A 19,140-nucleotide genomic window follows, 5' to 3' on the forward strand; every position below is an offset into this window, starting at 1 on the left:
CATAAAATATGTGTTTTTTTTTTTTAAAGGAAGCATAAAATATGTTTGCCGTAGAGTTATCTGGTTTGGTCGGCGCAATTTTTATGGTGATTAGTAATTTAGTAGCATAGGAAATTTGGTCCTCCTTTTTCATCGGAGAAAATAACAACTATTTGGATTTACGGTGCATATCTCTATCAGTCTATTGCTACAAATTTGTCTGTAATATGAAAATTTGTTATACTTCAATATAATGATATTATTAAATACCAACATTTTTTTTCACAATTCTGGGCAGTAAACAGTTGTAAGATTTAGGTACTAAGGCCTAGTTTAGGATTGATTCGCTTTTACAAAAATTAGCTTTTTTGTAGTTTTAGGCTGATGTTTGATAAACTAAAAAAAAGGAGGCTTTAATTAAAAAATAAATCAGCTTTAATTAAAAAAATATGAGTAATTGACAGCAGCTTTTAGAAGTAACCCAAAGGTTGTGCTTCTAAAAGTTGTTGTCAGTCCCAGCAGAAGTAATTTTTTTTTTTTTAAAGTCAGACATTCCAAACTAACCCTAAATCTTTGTTAGGGTTCATGGTGGTAAAAAGTTTGCAGAGTAGACGTACTAACATAATTAGGGTTCATGGGGTAAATGCTTTGCCCAGAAAATTATTGTTGCATTCATCTCCGTTTTGAGACATGAAGCCCATCAATGACGGAATCAGGGTACTTCTTGGGTGGGCTAGAAAGCTCCATGATATGTAAACATATAAGAAACTTATAGGATTTGTACACAATCTATATAACAGTATCATAATGTCACTTGGGCTATACTATAGCACAGGGTAACCACCTTCGGCTCCGCCCTTGAAGCCCATATGTTTTTTACGTGTAAAAGCAAATGTAATCACTATTCTATTTTTTCTTTGAAAATTTGACTGGTCGTTGTCGTACTTGTGCGTTGATCTTGTTGAGAATATATACATCCCACATGGAAAAAATGAGACATTGTCTATGAGTTTATAAGGGTTTGGGCTACTCCATCCATTGTCAATTGGTTTTGGATGTGAACCCCAGATTACTTTATCATAGTATCAGAGCGGGTTACCCACGTGTGCATGCCTAACGGCCACACGGGCTCCACGTCATCCAAAAGGTGTCCACGTGTATGACTTGAAAATTTTCCACACGTGCGGGGGCGTGTTGAGATTATATACATCTCACATGGGAAAAATGAGACCTTGCCTATGAGTTTACAAGGGTTTGGGCTATTCCATCCATTGCCAATTGGTCTTGGATGTGAACCCCAGATTACTTTATCAGATCTATCATGAAACTGGAGTGTGTACTGCTAATGCTTCGACGCCATTGAAGACTACAGATAGGGCTAGGTCCTCGACATTAAATTTTGCTGAAGGGCGTTTTCAACTGTGGAATGCAACCTTTAAGTTCCATTCGAATGTCCCAACGCCTGTGGTGTGTTGTTTGTTCTCTGAGGTGCAGTTTGGGAAGCTGAGGAAGGAGAAGAGGGCCATAGTGTTGAGGAATATGGAGAATAGGTAAGAGGGTAATGATAGCCTGGCAGTGGTTTCGGCGGAGGAGAACCTGCTGAGGAAGAGGGACAGGCCTGCGTCCCCAAATGTCTCTCCAAAAAAGCCTACGCAAAGTTTGCCTGAGTTGCTGGATGATAGACGAGGCTTATTTTTGCCTCCTAAGAAACTGAAGATGCCGGAATTCACTACTAAGTTCTCTGCAAAATCTTTGGGTTTGGTGGAGACTCCGGAAGGCACTTTAGTGCCAAAGACTATGGTCGATAAGGACAACAAGGAAGGGAAGAAGAAGCGGGGGAGACCTTTAGGATCAAGGAATAAGAATCCTCCCAAGAATAAGAAGACTGCTGCTACCTTGGAACCGCTCAGGTTGACTTACCATACTGTTTCTCTGTGCCCTACTTCTTCTAAGGGCAAGGAGAAAAGTTAAATTCAGTTTTTATTTCTGTTTTAGTTTGCACTGCTATGGTTTCTTGTTACACCAAGTTAATGAATCTCCTGGAGTACCACAATTAAGTGCATTGACGAAGGGAGATTTGAGGTAGTTTTCTTTGTGTAATATGAGAGTTGTAGTAGTGTAGGCTCTTGAATAAGTGAGCGACAATGTACTAGTGGATGGTACACATTTTCCCTTACCTGCTTGACCACTGATGTAGGGTATAAGTATACGGAGTCTATTTGTAGGTGCCGTTCTGGCTTTGGGATTAAATGAAATCTCTTTTACTGGGTCAAAAAAAAAAATCACTATTCTCTTAAGTTAGTTTAGTCTTTTTCATTTTTCTTTTTTGGGCAAGCAACATAAACTTCAATTAAGGAAAAATCAGTATAAGAAGAAGGACCCAACTAGACCTTCAAGAGCAAATAAGGACAACAAAAACCCAGAATATTGTGCAAACAAAACAAAAGAAAGAAAACAAAGTAGGACGACCCAAACCAGGCAAGCCCACAATCTTGGTCACCCAAGCAACATTCCATCAACGAGGAAGAAACAGTAAAATCGTCCGAGTGCCATGAAGAAAAGTGCAACCAACAACATGATCCAACCAGTTCGGATGATCTTTGGAGGCATTGATGGCGCTTTCAATCAAAAAGCACCCAATCGACAAAGTTCTAGATACAAAATTATTAAATTCAGGTTATTAAAATTTTTTCTCAAAATAAGAAATCAGGTTAATAATGAAAACCGGTGAATCTCTTCTCCACTAATGATCAAAGTTCACTTTGATTGGTGTGACGTCTATTTTATGAGGAGAAAATTAGAAGAAAAAAAAAACTCAAAAAATGAAGCTCCTATTAGGAAAAACTCATTCCTATATTTTATTTTAATCTAGACCCATTCACATAATTTTTTTTTTGGAAATAAAATGTCAAATATATTAATCAATGAAGAAGATTACAATCAGGTACTAAAGCATCTTGAGTAAATAAGGGAGGAATAGTATCCCAACATAGCTGTTGCCCTGAATGCAAGGTAACCTTAGCTAAAGAATGCGCAACAACATTCCCATCTCTAGAAATATGCCCAAGCATGGCTCATGGTATAGATGATAGCCCTTCATTAATATCCTCATAGAGTCTTCCATAAGTAGAAGTAATTGAACCTAATCTTTGGTTTACAAAACAAGCTAAGTTTAAAGAATCCGTCTTAAAGGATATAGGTGCTAGGTTTTTTTTATTGTATCATATGCATAGCTATCCTCCCTGGCTTCCTGCTACTGCCCATTCACATAATTAAACCTTCCTTATAAGTTTTAAGTCTATAATTATTATTTTTCACTTTTTTTTTTTTAGTTTGGCTATTTTACCCTTCTGATTGAATAAGTAAAATATTCCTCAAATATAGCTGTTGCCTTTTAGTAAATATTTATTTCACCTCATTTACAGGAAATGAAATAGAATAATCCAACACAACCCTTGTCATTAACTTTCACTTGCTAATTTTGATATTTCTAGATGAACCATAGGTATAATTGTATAATTTTTCCTATCGTACAGGTATTAAATATCATGTGAGTTTTAATATAAGCAAATGATTTAGGTACCTATCATTTAGGAGTTTACAATTTGTACCTATCAATCAGGGAATAACTTAGATAGAATGAACCATAGGTAAAATTGCATAATTTTGCCTATCGTTCAGGTGTTAAACATCATGTGGGTTTTAACATAAACAAATGATTTAGGTATCTATCATTGAGGGAGTTCACAATTTGTACTTAAATCATTCAGAGAATGACTTAGGCACCTATAATTCCAGCTTTTGAATGTGGAGATTATATAACCTCCAACCCAGGTATTGATTTAGATTAGGCTTTTGAATGTGGAGATTACATAACCTCCAACCCAGGTATTGATTTTAATTGTTGGAATCAAGAGTTGATTAATTCTGGGCAATGTCTTTGTGCAACTGTTTCAAGACTTGCATTTGCAGAAAGTTTGGGGATGGTGGCAGCTTTAGTAATTCTTAACAATAATGAGTTTTAATATTTATCCTATTTAATGGGTTTTTTTTAAGATAAACCTAATTAATAGGTTTGGGTGTATATTAAAACAATCTTATAGATGAGTTTAATCTAAAAGGTTGTGTGAATTTGGGTGTAGAATCAAATTCCCCATTTTATGAGAGCTCTATTTCATTAAACTTAAAGTTCTAGGGGATTATTGTAAATTTTCTTTTGTGATGAAAAGTTAGGTACAAATGAAAGCAAAAATGTGGGATGAAATATGTTTCACTCAAATTTTTATGCTCAATAATCTATCTTGAGCAAGTTATTTTGTAACGACGTAAATTAAAACCTAGATGTTTTAGTTTCTACCATAAAAAAAAAGATGTGCGATGTTCAAAGAAGGAAGCTAGCGATTTTGTTTATGTGAGATTTAGAGGAACTTTGCTAACTCGCATTATTTTGACGTGTATGCATGGTTTCCGAGCATTGTTCTTATCTACAGTTTGTACTTTGTAATTAAGCAATGTTAGTATGATCGATGTATATGTAGCATCTGGATAGGAAAAAAAAAATCAGAACTTTCTTTCAAATGTATATCAAATATGGAAGAGTTGTGAAAATATGACACCTCTTTCAGTATCAGTTATGATCCTATCCACCAACTTCAAAAGCCACAAAACAAGGAAGCTAGATAGATCCTTTTATCACTTTGCTACCCTTCTTCTTAGGGCTGGGCTCGGTGCAGTTCGGGCCTGAAACCGCAACCACACCGCATTATTCTGTAGGCCCATTTTATGAACCGCAACCGCTTTAAAATTGTTTGGACTGCATTTTCAGTTGCGCCGTTTTACCGGTCCGATGCGGCGGTTTGCACCCAAACCGCATACTAAAAGATGGAACCAAAACTTGGAAATTTGAAAACCTGCAGACTTGAAAATAATAGAAAAATCAACTAAAACCTGAAACTGAAACTTCTACTTTCAGCAGACCAAATTCCCAACAACTAATCAATCAAATATGAAATAAACATACAGACCAACTAATCAACTAAAACCTGAAACAATTCAAACATACATACCAAGTAATACCAACTACAGAACTACTAATACCAAGGTCTGAATAGATTCAAATTACACTAATACAAAGCATTTGTTAAAGTTCAAATTAACCAAATGCAGAAAGTCAGAAACTGCGAATGGGAGTTCATAATGGTGCCAAATTATAGACCAAAATAAAATGGTAGTCCAACAAGCAAACAAATGCCAAAGTGCCAAACTCAGAGCTGCCGAGTGCCGACTTCAAGCTTCCTTCAAGCAATCCAGCTCCTTCACTTCATTCCTCAGTGTCACTAACAGCAGATTCCCCTCCATCTATCCATCAAATTCCCAACAAGTGCAAAACAGAAAAACAAATAAACCCATCCAAATCAGAAAGCTATCTTACAAATCCAAAGAAACTACAGATTCATATCCTCATAAATGATCGCAGAATTAACAATGCAAAACACAGCTATTTTACAAATCAGGAAGTTCAAAAAAAAAAATTAAAATGGTGAAACCCTTACCAATTTCCAGCTTTTCCAACTCCTTATACATCTGCAGCTCATCTTTGGTTGGTTCCTTATACACATCAAATCCCGCTCGCCTTAGCCAATCACTCAAGCAAACTAATCCCTCAACCATCTTAGGGGTAAGGGAAGCTCTAAAAGGGTCCACCACCCTTTTTCCAAGGCTGAATGCAGCTTCGGACGCCATGGTTGAAGCAGGTACAACAAACACATCTTTGGCGATTTGGGACAGAATGGGATATCTTTGAGCATTCTCCTTCCACCAAGCCAAAATTTCAAACTTGGGGTTCGAAGGGTCTTCTGAAGCTTCCAATAGATACTTGTCCAGCTCATTCTTGATCACCACAACGTCCTTCTCTTGCCGCAAAAGCTTGAATTGATGCAGATTTGCTGCATGACTATCCTCATCAACTTGCTGATGCATAGACTCGATCCTTGGCATTGTCACGTTCCTTGAAGCTGCTGCAGCAGCTGGATCTTCATTTACAATTGAAGGAAAAGTTGAGAAATTAGTGTATCTATATTTTGTAAACTATCAAAATCAAAAATGTGAGAACAGAAAAAACAAATAAAGAGTAACCTGCATAAAAATCAAACAACAAGCTCAAGGTTGTCTTCACTTCATCGATCATCACTTCCACACATCCTTGGTCTGCTTGCAGCTTTGGGAAGAAGAATTCAAGATACAATAGTTTGTATCTTGGATCTAAAACCACAGCAATAAGCAAAATTTTGTTAAGATCTTCAAGCTGCAGCCAATACTTGTCAAACTTTTTTTTCATTGAGGTGCCAATGCTAACAAGAAGAGGATCCTCACTAGCTATGCATTTATCAAGCTCACCAACAATTGTGCACAACCAAAGAAGAGGCTCATTAGCAGTTACACGCTTAGTGGCACTAAACATCAAGGTTGCTTCATAGAAGATCTTGAGAAATTTGACGAGCCTTGCTGCCTTTTCCCAATCTGCAGCTCTAGGAGGTCCTTGTCTCTTGCTTGCACCCACTCTCTCTTGAAAGTAATTCTCAAATTGCTGATCTTCATCCTCAAGCCTCATAAAAGCTTTCTTATACTTGCATGCAAGATCCAACATGAAGTATGTTGAATTCCATCGTGTGCAAACATCTAAAGGTACAATTCCTCCCTTGTGCTCAACCTTTTCTTGAGCTGCACACTTCCTAAACTTCTCTAATCTTGCAGGTGGTGATCTAATGTACTTGACAGAATTCCGAATGCCATCAATGGAGGAGTCTAGCTCCTCCATTCCATCCCTCACAATGAAGTTCAGAATGTGGCAGCAGCATCTCAAATGCAGAAAGCTACCTCCCAACACCAACTGATTCCAATTTCCTATCTTCTCCTTCATGTAATCTAGGGCCACCTGATTTGGACTTGCATTATCTACAACAATGCTAAAAACCTTATCGATCCCCCACTTAATCAAACAAGATTCAAACAGCTTGCCTATTGTTTTACCCTTGTGATTTGGAATCACACAAAAGTTTAAAATCCTCGTGTAGCTTCCAACTAGAGTCTATGAAGTGAGCGGTCAACACCATGTAGTTAATGTTTTGGATACTTGTCTAAGTATCCATTGTGAGTGAAACCCTTTGCTGACTAGAAGCTAAAAACCCCCTAATTCTCTCCCTCTCAGCCTCGTAAAGCTTCCAAATGTCTCTAGCTATTGTTCTCCTAGAAGGTGGCTTAAATTGAGGCTGAGTCACCTTCATGAATTCTCTAAACCCTTCATTCTCAACAAAAGAAAATGGCAATTCATCACGAACCACCATTTTTGCACAAGCTAGCTTAGAAGTTGTCTTATCATAAGCAACAGAAATTAATTTACCTCCAGAATCTGCCGAATCAAATAGCAAGTTCTTTTGCCTCTTATTCGGGGCATAAATTGGTGATTTCCTGCACTGGAACATTACGTGTGTCCTCATTGCTGTTGTGCCATTGCTTCTGGAGTCGTCTTATCATAAGCAACAGAAATTAATTTACCTCCAGAATCTACCGAATCAAATGGCAAGTACTTTTGCCTCTTATTCGGGGCATAAATTGGTGATTTCTTGCACTGGAACATCACGTGTGTCCTCATTGCTGTTGTGCCATTGCTTCTGGAGTCGCTTGCATAGGTTTGGGGGCAGTACTTGCACTTTGAACGCCCTGGCTTCATGAAACTCCCATCTGGATTCTTGCATTTCTCGAAATGTTGCCACACAATTGAGCTATTCTTCCGCTTGCTTGTTCCGTCTTGTTGTTCACTTTGTGGGGGAAGCGGTGGACGTGGTGGTACTGGAGCATCACTTTGAACAACTGCAGCACTTGGACTCGGTGCGGGGGTCGTCCCGATGCTAGAGTATACAGTTCCAGCTGGGGTAGATGTCAGAGTTGAGGAAATCCCTTCCATTATCTGCAAGTAGCCATGAAAAACAATGAAACTCAATCAACTCTGCAGCAAATCCAAAACAAGAAATGCATCAAAGTCGCAGTCTTCTTTAAAGTTTAAAGTTTAAACATAATTTCAAAACATGAACAGAGAACACAAGACCAGACTAACAGAGAACATGCACAAACTAGTCACATCTTTAAACTACTCTCATAGTCTCATCAAAGTATCAACTGGTTTTGAACACAAGAATTGGAAAAAGAAAAAAATCGAGAGAGACAGAGAAGTGAGAGAATTGACTCATCGTTGAACTATCACACAAACTAGTCACATCAGTCATCACACTCTCATAATCTCATCAAAGTATCAACTGGTTTTGAACACTAGAACTAGAAAAAGAAAAAAATCAACAGAGACAGAGAAGTGAGAGAACTAACTCATCATTGAACTATGACACAAACTAGTCACATCAGTCATCACACTCTCATAATCTCATCAAAGTATCAACTGGTTTTGAACACAAGAACTGGAAAAAGAAAAAAATCGAGAGAGACAGAGAAGTGAGAGAACTGAGAAGAGAAGGGAACTCGATCCTTACCGGCGATGGGGTTCTAGCCATGAGAGAAGCTGAGATACTCGAGAGAGAGAGGAGCCGAGAGAAGCTGAGACACGCGAGAGAGGCGTCGACGGCGGTGATAGTTGTGTGAGAGATGATGGAGAGATCGAGAGATGAGGGAAAAAATGAAAAATGAAGGAAACGGCCCGATCTGAGTCTCAAAGCTAGGGTTAGTTGATAACTTGATATATCATATATATATATAAAAATTATTAAAAATAATTATATATATATATATAATAATAATTCGGTCTGGTGCGGTTCAATGCGGGCGGTTCGAAGCCATGAACCGAACCCGCACCGCAGTGAAGCGGTTCGGTGCGGTTCTCTTCCAAAACGACGTCGTTTTGCTCACAATTCGGTTACCGAACCAGTTTTACCGGTTCGGTTCGGTCGGTTAGGTCGGAAAAACCGGTTTATGCCCAGTCCTACTTCTTCTCTCCACCGACTGCTCAATATATTCAATAGAGGCAACATTTCTTCCAAGCTATTATTCCATCTCTTGGTAATCAAGAATGAAAAGAATGGATAATCTTCTTTGTTCATTTCCTGCTTCCACAGCCATTATGGATCAAAGGTCCATTGTCCGCCGAGGCCATAGACTACTCATTGAAGATATTGACACCATTAATCCTCCTCCTCATTGTATTCGTGATAACGATGGTCGAGGAAAAAACCAACCCCTTTGTCACATCCCTTGTTCCTCTGATCAGTTACCAATTCACCCTAAATCATTTTATGAGAAATGCAGAAGGAGTTTTTCTAGGCAAAGTAGTAGTAGTGATCACCATCAGCTAAGTAGGAAAAGCAGTGCTGACATACATGAGGTAAGAAAGAGCACTTCATCTCGCTATCTCTTAAGGGAAGACTAATCATTCCCCTTCATCGACAAGATATCTGAAGAGGTTGATCTTCATTTTCAGGATGTTGCCTCGGTTCCAGCAACTGAACCCTCTAAGTCTAGACGCCCGATGATCTCTGATATAGGTCGTTGTAATTCCCCTACTACTTTAAGGTCTAAATCCACTCGATCTCATCATCAAGTATATTTTTCATATACAATTTTCATATCTCTTTCAATTGTAATGATTTTTTGGTATTTATTTATTTTGCTCCGTATCACTTGCAACAAAATTAATAAACGTGAAGACACACACACACACACACACAACCTTGCTCAGGTGCGGATATCCGCACCTAAGCAAAACGTACGAATTTCCCATTTTTACCCACTTTTTGATCATATTTTCACATCTTAACCGTTCAGTTTTTAGATCCTAATGTATAGATAATCTTTACAAAATTTCAGCCAATTTGATGATCGTTAAGGCATCCAAAACTGCAATTTACATGAAGAACTGAATCTGTTGAACAGGAACCGTTCATGTTTATAATGGTAAATTGCAGTTTTGGATGCCTTAACGATCATCTAATTGGCTGAAAATTTGCAGAAGTGATCTATACATTAAGATCTAAAAACTGAACGGTTAAAATGTGAAAATATGATCGGAAAGTAAGGAAAAACTGAAAATCCGCACCTTTTGCTTAGGGGCAGATGTCCGCAGCCAAGAAGGGCTGTATATATATATAACCTTGCTCAGGTGCGGATATCCACACCTAAGTAAAATGTACGGATTTCCCATTTTTACCCACTTTCCGATCATATTTTCACATCTTAACCGTTCAGTTTTTAGATCCTAATGTATAGATCATCTCTACAAAATTTCAGCCAATTTGATGATCGTTAAGACATCTAAAACTGCAATTTACACGAACGAACCGAATCTGTCGAACCGGAACCGGTTGTGTTTATAATGGTAAATTGCTGTTTTGGATGCCTTAACGATCACCAAATTGGCTGAAAATTTGCAGAAGTGATCTATATATTAGGACCTAAAAACTGAACGGTTAAGATGTGAAAATATGATTGGAAAGTGGGGAAAAACTGGAAATCCGCACCTTTTGCTTAGGTGCGGATATCCGCAGCCAAAAAGGGCTGTATATATATAATTTTTTTTTTCTGGGACAATTGAATTACGATTACAGGTTGTAGTCTTGACAGTGTTACTGCATTGCAAGGGCTGTGAACGAAAACTGAGGAAACACCTCTCTAAAATGGAAGGTATGTGCTGTTATTATTAGATAGAGAATTGATACATTATAAAATGGTCACTACAAAAATTCGATCTTCGAGTCAACACTCACAATTTTTATTTATTTATTAATTTTTTTTTTGAGTAAAGGGCTGGTGCAGCTGCCCTCAAGGCTTGATTAATGAAACTGCCGAATTCAAAGGGGGGACATTGAGCCTAAACCCATGATTACAATAAGCACCTAGAGTACATCTTGAAATGATATCAAGAGTCCCTACCAAATATATGTATTCAAACAAGCACCAATTAGTGAAGAGTGTATCATTGGCTACTCCATTTGCTTTAACATAGCGGTGACATACCAGAAAGATAACTCTATTACAACGAAGTATAATTACCAAAATCACAAATTTCTTACTATGTTGCCACCGGATATGAAACCCGACGACACTGAGTTTCATCCTGCCACTAGGAGGTTGTGACCACTTAATCAGAATGGATCGTCGCCTCACTAGGCCAGATAAGGCACTTCGAGTGCACACACAGGCAGTTAGCCCGACTAGCCTTACAGAATAGTTGCAGGTTCTTATTACACGCCAAAAGCGAGACAATACTAACCAACTAACATAAGCAAGAATAAAACAGAAAATAAAAATCTAGGCCAAGTTGGGCCTTCAGCGACGGCCCAAACCCAAGCCCACTCCGCCACACAGGAACTGGGAGAAACCAGCCGCCATCCAAGCTACAACACTCACAATTTTTGTAAAAGACAGTTTGTCACTATTGCCATATTAGAATGCATTGGTAACAAATAGTTATCTAAATAAAGCCTCTGTAATTATGAGTTGTACATCTTTTGCAGCTATATATATAACTACAATTGAAAAGAGATGATATACATTAGCAAAACATTGTCTTGCCAAAATAGATTCTATAACATTATTGTTGAATTTTTAATACGACTAATTATAAAATGAACGGTTAGTTTTATGTATTGTTGTGTAGAAAAATACAGCTCTAAAACATAACAAATTAGAATATCTACTAATATAGCAATTAAAGTTGCTTATTAGTGGATTTATTAAATTCAATTAAATGATGCAGTTTCTTGTTTAAAAACACATACGTATTCAATTGGTCATAGTTATGTAGGGTTGGGAGATTTGGCTATGTAAGCCAGCCATAGAAATTCTTCCGCAGTCATAGTTATTAGTGGGTTCTCAATTTTCCAGAACCAAGGATTGGGTACCCGATTGCTCGGTATTCAAAACAAATGGAGATCCAAGATTTTTGGGCTTTGGGAGGAGTCTGACTCAAGCTTTAGTTGTTTAGGTCGGGGGCGGCTGGGGCTACAGTACGTCGTCATAATGGATCATCGCCGAGAACACCATGACCAAGACCAACAAAGGCCGCAATCCTTATATCTATGTGAAGAGGTAGGAGAAGTCGGTGAAAAGAATGAAATGTGGGGGACGAAGATGTCTTGGAGCTAAGCGGCTGGAGCCGCTATGATCCTCGCCGCCACACAGAGGCATCGCTAGAATTAGTGCAAAAATGCACGCCGTTGGAGAGAGAATAAAGTTTCTCATTTTGTATATGAAATCTGTCCAATAATATCATTTTTTAATAAAACCCAGCAAAATCTATATGGACCAAAATTTCTTTGCGAACCCCACAAACCCAAACTTTCTTCGCAATGACCTTTAACGGCGCCTAAATTTTTTTCCCTCTAACATTAAAGAAATCTTTCTTCTTGACAAAGTAGTTATTATTAGGTTTAGATATTCCTTTTCGTTGTCTTTCAAAAGATGCTTTCATCCAAAAAAAGTCCATGTTCAAGGGGTATTGACGTCTAAATTCCACCCACTCTCTCTCTCTCTCTCTCTCTCTCTCTCTCTCTCTCTCTCTCTCTCTCTCTCTCATCCTTGAACCCTAGCCGACTTCCAGCCTCTAATCCTTGCTCGTCCGGCAGTGGTCGGCATCTCTTGGTTGCGCTGCTGCCGGATGGGCGGTGGGATTCTAAAGTCTATCCTTGGGGTGACTCGATATAATGGCTTCGATAGTGTTGCTTGGTGTCTTGTCCTAATTGATGCTTCAGCGTGGCTGGAGTGGCTATATCATCGATAGAGGTGTGGTGGTAGTGGACATCATCGATGGGAGTGCTGTGACGTGTCTTGGTGGTTAGGGCAACGCGGTGACGTACGGCGGGTGGTTACCAGATGTGGCAGTGATGCGTGCAACAGGACGCACAGGAAGAGTAGATTGGAATGATGCCAGGTCTGTTGTTGGGCCTTGGATTTTAGCTTCCTTTGCGCCCTGGGCCTTCTATTTAGTCTTTTGTTTTTGTCTAATAATTCCCTACTATTCTAGGGACCTATGCTCTTTAGTTCTTACTTAGCTCTATTGAGTATAGTTTTACTTGGCCTATTCGCTACCTTAGCTTATAGGCTCGCTTTTATTAAGTGAGCACTAATTATACATTGAGTGGTCTATACTTATGCATCACTGTAGTACCCCCACAACCTTTTGTCTGTCTAGCCATTGGCAGTGGAGGGATATATAATAGCTATTCTTGCTTGAGTTTTAATTTTTAAATGACAATCATTGATGGATTGATTAAATAAAAAAAAATAAAAAAAAGCTGCTTTCGTCACTTTCATTTCTACCCTTATATATCTACACCTAAGAAAAGAAAAGAAAAAAAATCTATACCTACACATTTCTGCACATTATTAAATTATTTTTCTTTTATACGAAAAGTAAAATTACAAACTAGTTATTAAATTAAACTTTCATTCTTTATGATATGATGTAAAACATTAACTCGCTCGCTTCTATTCATTCAAGGCCACACTAAACAATCGTTCACTCTTCTGCAAGCTTTCTGCACAGCCTCTACACCTTGTTGTACAAACCATGCAGTAAAAAGTTTATTTTTGGGTCCTCTTTTACAAAACTATGCAAGAGCGCACTGATGAATATGATTGATATAGAAGATTTTGGTTTTGTTTGATGAGATGATGATACTAGCTAGTTGGTATATAATTATATAAGTATATTACTATGAAATTAATTATTTTAAGAACTTCCTTTTAAAATCATTATAACATGGAACATATGTCTGCATTTCTAGAATTCTAGCATTGGAGTGGTGCTTTCATTTCTAGTCTCGTATCTTTTAAATTTATACCTTAGTTTTGTTTTACGACTTCCGATTGATTCATGACCAACTTTTTTCTCTTTTTTCATATTTATTTTCATCGGTTGATTCCACAAACAGACAAACTACAAACTTTAGAAACTTGTCTTCATGTTTCCACATTTGACCCTATACTTCTAAAATTCACAACTCAAAGTAATGAACCTTTCTTTAAATTGCAGGTTTGGACCCACTTGTATCTTTGGTTGGTCTTTCACACATTGGACCACACAGAGATGTCTACGTACTGAATATTATCGCTATCAGATTCTGAATCAGAAGAGATATTACACGGAAATGGTATTTCTTTTCTTTGGGGTTTTCTAAAGCTGAGTTAACTTCTACCCATATTGAACCACCCATTTCTTCATTGACATTTAACTCTTTCTACGCATTCAAGGCCAAGCCGAGTTCAAATCAATGCTTTTTATTCATTTGAAATATTAAAGATTTTATTTCAGCCAGCTTTTTGTACACTGAGGATTTTTCCTCAGCCTTTACACCTTGTAGTACAAAGAATGCAGAAGGCCAATAAATGTATTGAAGTACAAAGAATGCAGGAGGCCAATAAATGTATTGAAGATTTCTTTGTAAACGATCTGTATGAAGGTCGCTCTCTCTCTCACTCTCTCTCGAAATTGTTGTTTCTCCTCCCAAACAAAAAGCCCCATCGTTTTCATTGTTGTAGGACTTGTGATGGCTTCTTCGAGCAGGAGAAAGAGCAGTGCTAAAGGAGTTGCCTCTCCAAGCTTCTTCAAGGTTGTTGTGGATGAGGCTCTTGAAGATGGGATGCTTGTACGTTTAAACCTTCGCTTAGTCTTTCTCATAATCTGCTTTTTGTATTAGTTGAAAACCTTTGCTGGGTCTCTCATCTTGTTTCAACTTCAAAGTTTGGAAGCTCTTTATGTATGTTCTTGCCTTATGCTCTTTTTATTAGATTTCCTATTGTAATATACTAATATCATAGTTTGTTAAATCTGTTTGTTTTAGATTTGTTATCTTGTTGGTCTAGATGTCTAGAATAGTTACAATCTTTAGCTTCAATTTCTTTAATTCTTTTTTTCTTTGAAGAATTATAAGGATTGAGGTTTAATTTTAAATTGTTATAATGTGACTGTACTTAAATTTACTTAATTACTTAGGAAGAAATGCCTTTTACCCTCTAGGGAAAAAAACTGGTTGATTAAACGTGACTGGTTTTGATGTACTTGTCCACCGTGTTTTGTTTAACTCCATGCCTTTCCCCTTCAAATCTTTGAAGAGTACTTGTGCTTAGCTTGCCTGATTGAGTAAAACAGTTAATTAAACCAATGCGCATCGGAAGCATGTTCGATAATTACCACAGCCCATGTGTATTTGTGTGTTTAAAACTAAAATGTAGGTTTTGATTAGGGGTAATTTAAATGATTGTCTCGTTTTTGTTAGATGCACATATGTGTTTGTATATTCTACATCTGAATTTGAGGAAGTTCGTTATAGGAAATTGAAGGTTATGTTGCGAGGAACTATGAAGATTTCCTGGGATGCTCAGTAGTCCTCACTGATCCGAAAGGTTCTATGTGGCCAATGGAACTCAAAAGGAGCAATGGCAGCGTTTGGTTGAAAAAGGGTTGGCTAGAATTTGCCAACTTTTATTCCCTAAAACAAGGATGCTTCATATTTTTTACCCACAAAGGCTTCGATTCAGGTTTCCAAGTACGTATTTTCAATAAGAGGTGGTTGGAGATAGATTATCCATTCAAATCAAGCCATCAAGAGGATTGCAAGTTTCGTAGAGGTATTTATATATGAAAAATAAAAAAGAACTTTGAAGTTTGTGTAAGTGATCATTCAGATGTTTTCTTGAGGTTTAATCTATTTTCTATTTGGGGCTTACCCCATGGAGTTGAATCCTGGAAATTGGACAGGAGGTGATGAAGCCTTTACAAGAGCTAAGAGGTTCAAATCCAACCATCCATGTCTTGCTGTCAGAATGCAACCCTCCTACCTGTTAAGGGGTTTGGTAAGCTCTTTGTTAACAACCCCCCGTCCTTAAAGTAAGAGAAGATGCAGATATGGCTTCCTTTATTTACATTTTTTCTTCTTCTGTTGTGTGCAGAAATTGAATGCAACCTTTGTGAATGAAAATATCTGTGCAACAGGCGCCACTCGCAAAATCAAGCTACAGATTCCAAATGGGAAAACCTGGTCTGCTAAGTGCTCTGTCTACTTATGCATGAACAAAGACTATGCAAAAATCTGCAGTGGTTGGACAAAGTTTGCGGCAGAAAATAAGCTGCAAGTAGGGGATGCTTGTGCGTTGGAGCTGATAAAGGAGTGCCCTAAACTTACATTCTTGGTTCACATATTCCGAGCTAACTAAGAGATGCATGTGGGCTGATAGTAGAAAGACTGTAGTTTGTTATGCTTCTACCTCCTTTTCATCTGTTATTTCGCAGAACATGATGAATTAGCAAAAAAATCTATAATTCCAGCATTTCCATTTCCTTTCAATACATGGTACTTTTTATTGAAAACAAAATTTGATACAGAGGTAAGAATGTAAGATATGCATGTTCTGTAGGTATAGACAAAGGTTAAACATTTGCTTCAGCTAGTTAGCTCTGATTTAACGCCGGCTTTAATCAACGATGAAGTTATTAACAAATTGTAACAAAGCTTTCCTCTCTTTCCTCGAATCCACCAGTAGATACTAGATACAAATGACTTCAGTTTTGCATGCCCATCAAATTTATTTGCACCACAAGCATTGCTAGAGCCAATTAGGAACTAGACTTCACATCAACAATGTAACTCCTCAACAAAACCTCCTCTACTCCCAGAAGCCTTCCAGTTGGGTGTAGAGCTGTAGAGTAGCTTAGCTTGAATGCTCACTTAACCACTTTTAGAACCACAAGTACCACTAGAAGAGTTTCCTGAGACTGACATGGAGATCAGAGTAAAAAATCCATGACATTGGTGACATGTTTTAGCTCTTTAACAAAGCCTTTTCAGTTCCTCTTTCCCCTGAACCATACCAGTAGGCATAGCTCAGTTCACAAGAGCGTCTATCACCTGACTCCACAAAAAGAACAAATCTTATCTTCTCCTTCCTATTACCTGAAAAGGCACTACTTTTGCTCTAACCTAAGGGCCAAGCAGCAATATGTTTCTCTGGTGGATGAAGTTTAGTTTACTATTGCGAAGCCCAATAAATGTTAAAACTGCTCATTTCACTGAAACAAAGATCTCGCCGCCAGTCATTTATGTGTGAATAGTACCATCCCTGAAACAGAAACCAAATTGACGACAAAATGGCTGTGATCGTCTCTTTCTTGACAATTATTAGTCGGCAGATATGACTTCAGTCATTTTCTCACCTGCAACAATGTCCTTACCACAAGCATCAACAACTGGTGCTTCCCAAGCTTCGCAACATAATTGCATATTTCTGTTTTCCATCTCCTCCAAGACAAAACAAGTACCATCAACATTCCCACACTTCAATAGTCCTGTAACCAAGCACTCAAATGTTTTCAACCGAGGACAGTGTTTACTTTTCAACATGGCAATCAAAACCTTCAGCCCTCCCTCAAAATCTTTAATCTGACAAAACCCATCAACCATCATCCTGTATGTGGCCGCATTAGGCTCGAAACCTCCAACTTGCATTTCAATCAAGACTTTATAAGCCTCTATAGCCCTACCTTCCTTGCACAGAAAATTAATCAATATGTTATAAATCACAACATCTGGCTTAAACCGCCTTTTCTTCATTTCCTGCAGTAAATATTTTGCCGCCTCAATCTTCCCTCTTCTTCCAAGATCACTTATCAAAACACCATAATTCACAAGCCGTGGTTTACAACCCCGATACTCCATATCAAACATCATCTTCTTTGCTTCCTCATACTTTCCTACTATGCACAAACCTTCCATCAATAATGCATATGTTACAGCGTTCGGGTACTTCCCTTTCTGTCTCATATCCTCGAGCAAACCAGTAGCTTCCTCCAACTCACCCTTTCTACCGAAAAACCCTATCAGACTGTTATACGTCACCACACTAGGCTGCACTTTTCTCTCAAGCATTTCATCGAACACCTTGCGTGCTTCATCCAATTCACCTTTCTTGAGCCACCCCTTTATCATTATGTTATACGAAATCGAATTCGGCCGAAAACCCATTTGATTACACCGACCGAAAATCTCATCGGCATCGGCAAACCTATCACTATCAACAAGCACATTAAGCAGTGAATTGAAAGACTGCAATGTACGGACGCAATTAAAAGAATTGATTTGGTGGAAAAGCTCAATGGCTTTCTCTACCAACTTGGCCTTCCCATAATGTTGAATTAGAGCAATGAAAAGGGTATCTTTGCAGTGAATGTTTCTGTCTCGTACATGGCCAAGAATGGTCTCAACGGCTTCGAAGTTTCGATTACGAGCCAGCTTATAGATGAGAGCAGAGTAAGAGGGGTAGTCGTGTTTGAAGCCCATTTCGTGGTACTCTCGGAAGAGAGACAAGGCATCTTCTGGGCCCTGAACTTCTTTGACATCGGAGACGAATGGTATGGGCTTGCGAGGCTTTGCGGCGTCTCTGTGAGGCCGTTCGCGGCGAGGCTTGGTCTTCGGTTTGTTGGGTCGACGGAGAGTGTGGTATGGTTGGAGTTTTGTGCGATTGCTCCAATGGAGGAGAAGGTTTGATTGTGCTTGATTTAAAGCTTTGGCTCTTGAATGGAACATGGAGGCGGGAAGGAAAGAATTTTGATTTCCAGGTAGAGAAGGATGGAATGAAATGGCAGCGGTGTTATACCCATTTTGCCATTTTCCAGTTGAGGTCAAACTTTTCACTTTAGTAGAATTGTAAATTAATGAATTTCAAAAAACAAAAAATTGTAGATTAATGAGATATACATTATTGGACCTTTTGAATAACAGTCAAGAAGAATACTGTAGAAAAAAGACCGAGTCGCCTTCCTCTTCCGCTAGGGTTAGGGTTTTTGCATTGTTTCTGTGCAATTTTCAATGATGACATCTGTTGATGCCATGGTTGCTCGGCTTGCATCTTCTCTTGCAATTGCGGAGGGGAGGAAGCAGGTCGATTTGCGACCTACACAAGGGAAGGGTCTGCGTCAGTCAAATGTGTTTTTGGTGGGCAAACTTCTCACTGCTCGGGAATACAAGGTTCGTTCGTTCCTGGGGATGTTTCGCAATGCATGGATAGTGAATGGATCGCTACAGGTTGAAGAAGCAGAAGGGCAGAGAGTTCTCTTCACTCTGTCTGATGCAACTGATAGAGATCGAATCTGGAAGGAAGCCCCATGGG

General features: G+C 38.4%; 2 protein-coding genes across 2 annotated transcripts; one reads left to right on the plus strand and one right to left on the minus strand.

Annotated features, from left to right (window-relative positions):
* Nucleotides 1-14,127: 14,127 nt before the first annotated feature.
* On the plus strand, nucleotides 14,128-16,322 carry LOC112202143 (B3 domain-containing protein REM9). The gene is made up of 5 exons (XM_024343062.2): nucleotides 14,128-14,438; nucleotides 14,518-14,624; nucleotides 15,309-15,606; nucleotides 15,737-15,831; nucleotides 15,928-16,322. The coding sequence occupies exons 1-5, from the start codon at nucleotides 14,348-14,350 to the stop codon at nucleotides 16,189-16,191; spliced, it is 855 nt and encodes a 284-aa protein (XP_024198830.1). The 5' UTR covers nucleotides 14,128-14,347; the 3' UTR covers nucleotides 16,192-16,322.
* Nucleotides 16,323-16,459: 137 nt separating this feature from the next.
* LOC112202142 (pentatricopeptide repeat-containing protein At1g07740, mitochondrial) lies at nucleotides 16,460-18,627 on the minus strand. The gene has a single exon (XM_024343061.2). It carries the CDS (start codon nucleotides 18,555-18,557, stop codon nucleotides 17,154-17,156), a length of 1,404 nt encoding a protein of 467 aa, XP_024198829.1. The 5' UTR covers nucleotides 18,558-18,627; the 3' UTR covers nucleotides 16,460-17,153.
* Between the last annotated feature and the right edge of the window lie 513 nt (nucleotides 18,628-19,140).

Source organism: Rosa chinensis, chromosome 5 (assembly GCF_002994745.2).
Source record: "Rosa chinensis cultivar Old Blush chromosome 5, RchiOBHm-V2, whole genome shotgun sequence".
NCBI lineage: Eukaryota > Viridiplantae > Streptophyta > Magnoliopsida > Rosales > Rosaceae > Rosa > Rosa chinensis.

Bases quoted from the DNA above. Each gene is read 5' to 3' on its own strand.
- LOC112202142 (XM_024343061.2), bottom strand. From the start codon at position 18,557: ATGTTCCATTCAAGAGCCAAAGCTTTAAATCAAGCACAATCAAACCTT.
- LOC112202143 (XM_024343062.2), top strand. From the start codon at position 14,348: ATGCAGAAGGCCAATAAATGTATTGAAGTACAAAGAATGCAGGAGGCC. The intron at 15,607-15,736 runs GTATTTATATAT...GAAATTGGACAG, and splicing joins GGATTGCAAGTTTCGTAGAG to GAGGTGATGAAGCCTTTACA. The intron at 15,832-15,927 runs GTAAGCTCTTTG...TGTTGTGTGCAG, and splicing joins CCTACCTGTTAAGGGGTTTG to AAATTGAATGCAACCTTTGT.